Genomic DNA, 2,025 nt, shown 5'->3' on the forward strand with positions numbered 1-2,025 from the left:
TTCTGGTTTAGCTAGTACTTTGTACAGAGCAATGAGGTTTCCCATAGTGGAGTCTCCCTGGGCTCTGTTTGGCTCTCAGTGAGGCAGGCCTATACCTTTTCCTCTCCTCTATGGAGAGGGGAATATGCACTAAGGTGAAAAGTCACCTTCCAAAAGTGAGAAAGGGATTCGATTGCCGCTTCAGGGCTGTGGAATTATTTTGAATGTTTTACAAATGTTTGCTACAAAGCAACAAAAAGGTAATTACAAAATGTGTACATCACAACATGCGTTTTAAAGACATTATGCATTGTTCTCACATTCCCTTAAATGTTGTTTCTGAAGGTGCTCAGCCTCTAGCCCAGCTGGAATGTCCGGAAAAAAGGCAGAGACAATTTGGCGAAAAAGACACAGGGAAGGAGGGGGCGGCGAAAGGAGAAAGCAGCCTTCCAGTTAAAGATCAGCCCTCAGTTAAAGGTCAGCTTCCGGCAAGCTGGCCTCAGGCGGAGTCTGGGTCAGAGGGAGGAGCAGCAGCAGGGTGGGACTGGGGCATTCAACATCTCATTCAGGTCAAGCAGAGTCTGGTCCAGCATCCTTTGTGTCCAGCATCCAAAGGTGCTCCTCTTTGGTGCATTTCAGTTTATCTTCCAAGTCATCAATTGTCTTTTCCAGCTTGGCTACCGATCTCTCAGCAAACTCAGCACGGGTCTCTGCCTCCTTGAGTTTATCAGTAAGAATCTTGATCTCTTCCTCATATTTGTCTTCTTTTTGAGAGTACTTTTCTTCAGCAGCACTCAGACACTTCAGGTTCTGGTCCATCAGTCTAATCTGCTCATCCATCTCTCGGCAACAGGACTCTGCCAGCTCAGCTTTTTCCTCTGTGCGTTCCAAGTCTCCTTCAATGATCACCAACTTACGAGCCACCTCTTCATACTTCCTATCTGCCTCTTCTGCAATGTGCTTAGCTTCTTTGAGTTGGATTTCCTGGACTTTCATCTTTTCTTCATCTTTTAAGGCCCGGTTTTCAATAACCTTCATACATCTCTCACTCTCATCAACAGCTTTTTCCACTTCTTCCAGTTTTTGCAGGGCTGTGGCCAGGCGCTCCTGAGCATGGTCCAGCTCCTCTTCAACCAGCTGGATCCTATGGTTCAAGGAGGCCACCTCAGCCTCAGCCTGTTGCCGGGCCCACCTTTCTCCCTCAACTTCTCGTTGGAGGCGCTCAGCTCGCTCCTCTGCATCATCTGCCTGCTGCTGCAGAACCTGGATCTTGCGCTTCACCGCCTCGATGGTGGTGATCCCAGCCATGGTGCCCACCCAGCTTCTGCTCGCGCTCCGGTTCCTGCCTCCTCTGCTCGGCGTTGCAGCCTCCTCTCACCCTTACTTCCCCCGATTATGGCTTGGTACCATCTTCTTTCCTGAGTCATGAGCTCCACTTCAACCTCAGAAGACTTTAATACCTAAAGAAACTTCAGGATGTCTAAGCATCTTCTGGCACATATATATATATACACACACACACACATATATATATATGTATGTGTATATATATATACACACACATATATTTTGACATATTTTGAGATGGCTGTTCAGAGGGCCAACAAACAGAAGTAGTTAAGCTGTCTTCTGCAGGGCAGATTTGCATCTGTAGAGAATCTGCATTGATGCAGCCGGGCCTTCCTTTGTTCAGATCTAGGAAAGATTAATGGAGAGTCTGACATCTTAAAAGTTTGGAAGAAATATTTAGCATCATTTACCCTCTCTGAGGGCTGTTACCTGTGAGGTTTCATCTACGTAGCAAGACCACCTTTGCTGGCCAACCCTCCTCTTCTCTCCCTCCCATGACCTGTCTAGCCACCATAACCTGGTTTGTCACCATAGCCTGTATTTGGTCATGCTCTGAGCCCCCCATTCTTTCTGTAACCTCAAGATGATATATAAGCTTCTGCACCCCATTGAGGATTGGGAATAATCACTCTGTGTTTCTCCACCATGTGTATGTTAATACATTTGTATGCCTTTTCTCCAATTAATCTGCCTTTT

At 46.7% G+C, this 2,025-nt stretch overlaps 1 protein-coding gene across 3 annotated transcripts; it reads right to left on the reverse strand.

Moving 5' to 3' along the window:
- Positions 1–6: 6 nt before the first annotated feature.
- On the reverse strand, positions 7–1,364 carry LOC105540689 (tropomyosin alpha-3 chain-like). 3 transcript variants are annotated; one of them, XM_011981385.1, is made up of 2 exons: positions 1,156–1,338; positions 7–1,021 (listed from the first exon to the last, which is right to left on the reverse strand). In XM_011981385.1, the coding sequence occupies exons 1-2, from the start codon at positions 1,221–1,223 to the stop codon at positions 550–552; spliced, it is 540 nt and encodes a 179-aa protein (XP_011836775.1). In that variant the 5' UTR covers positions 1,224–1,338; the 3' UTR covers positions 7–549. The 3 variants fall into 3 exon arrangements, with proteins under 3 accessions (XP_011836775.1, XP_011836774.1, XP_011836773.1); XM_011981384.1 differs by having other exon boundaries at positions 7–1,054; positions 1,190–1,287; XM_011981383.1 differs by having other exon boundaries at positions 7–1,364.
- Positions 1,365–2,025: the final 661 nt, after the last annotated feature.

This window comes from Mandrillus leucophaeus, unplaced genomic scaffold (genome assembly GCF_000951045.1).
Source record: "Mandrillus leucophaeus isolate KB7577 unplaced genomic scaffold, Mleu.le_1.0 Scaffold225, whole genome shotgun sequence".
Lineage (NCBI taxonomy): Eukaryota > Metazoa > Chordata > Mammalia > Primates > Cercopithecidae > Mandrillus > Mandrillus leucophaeus.

Coding starts and splice junctions, on each gene's coding strand:
- LOC105540689 (XM_011981383.1), bottom strand. CDS start 1,287: ATGGCTGGGATCACCACCATCGAGGCGGTGAAGCGCAAGATCCAGGTT.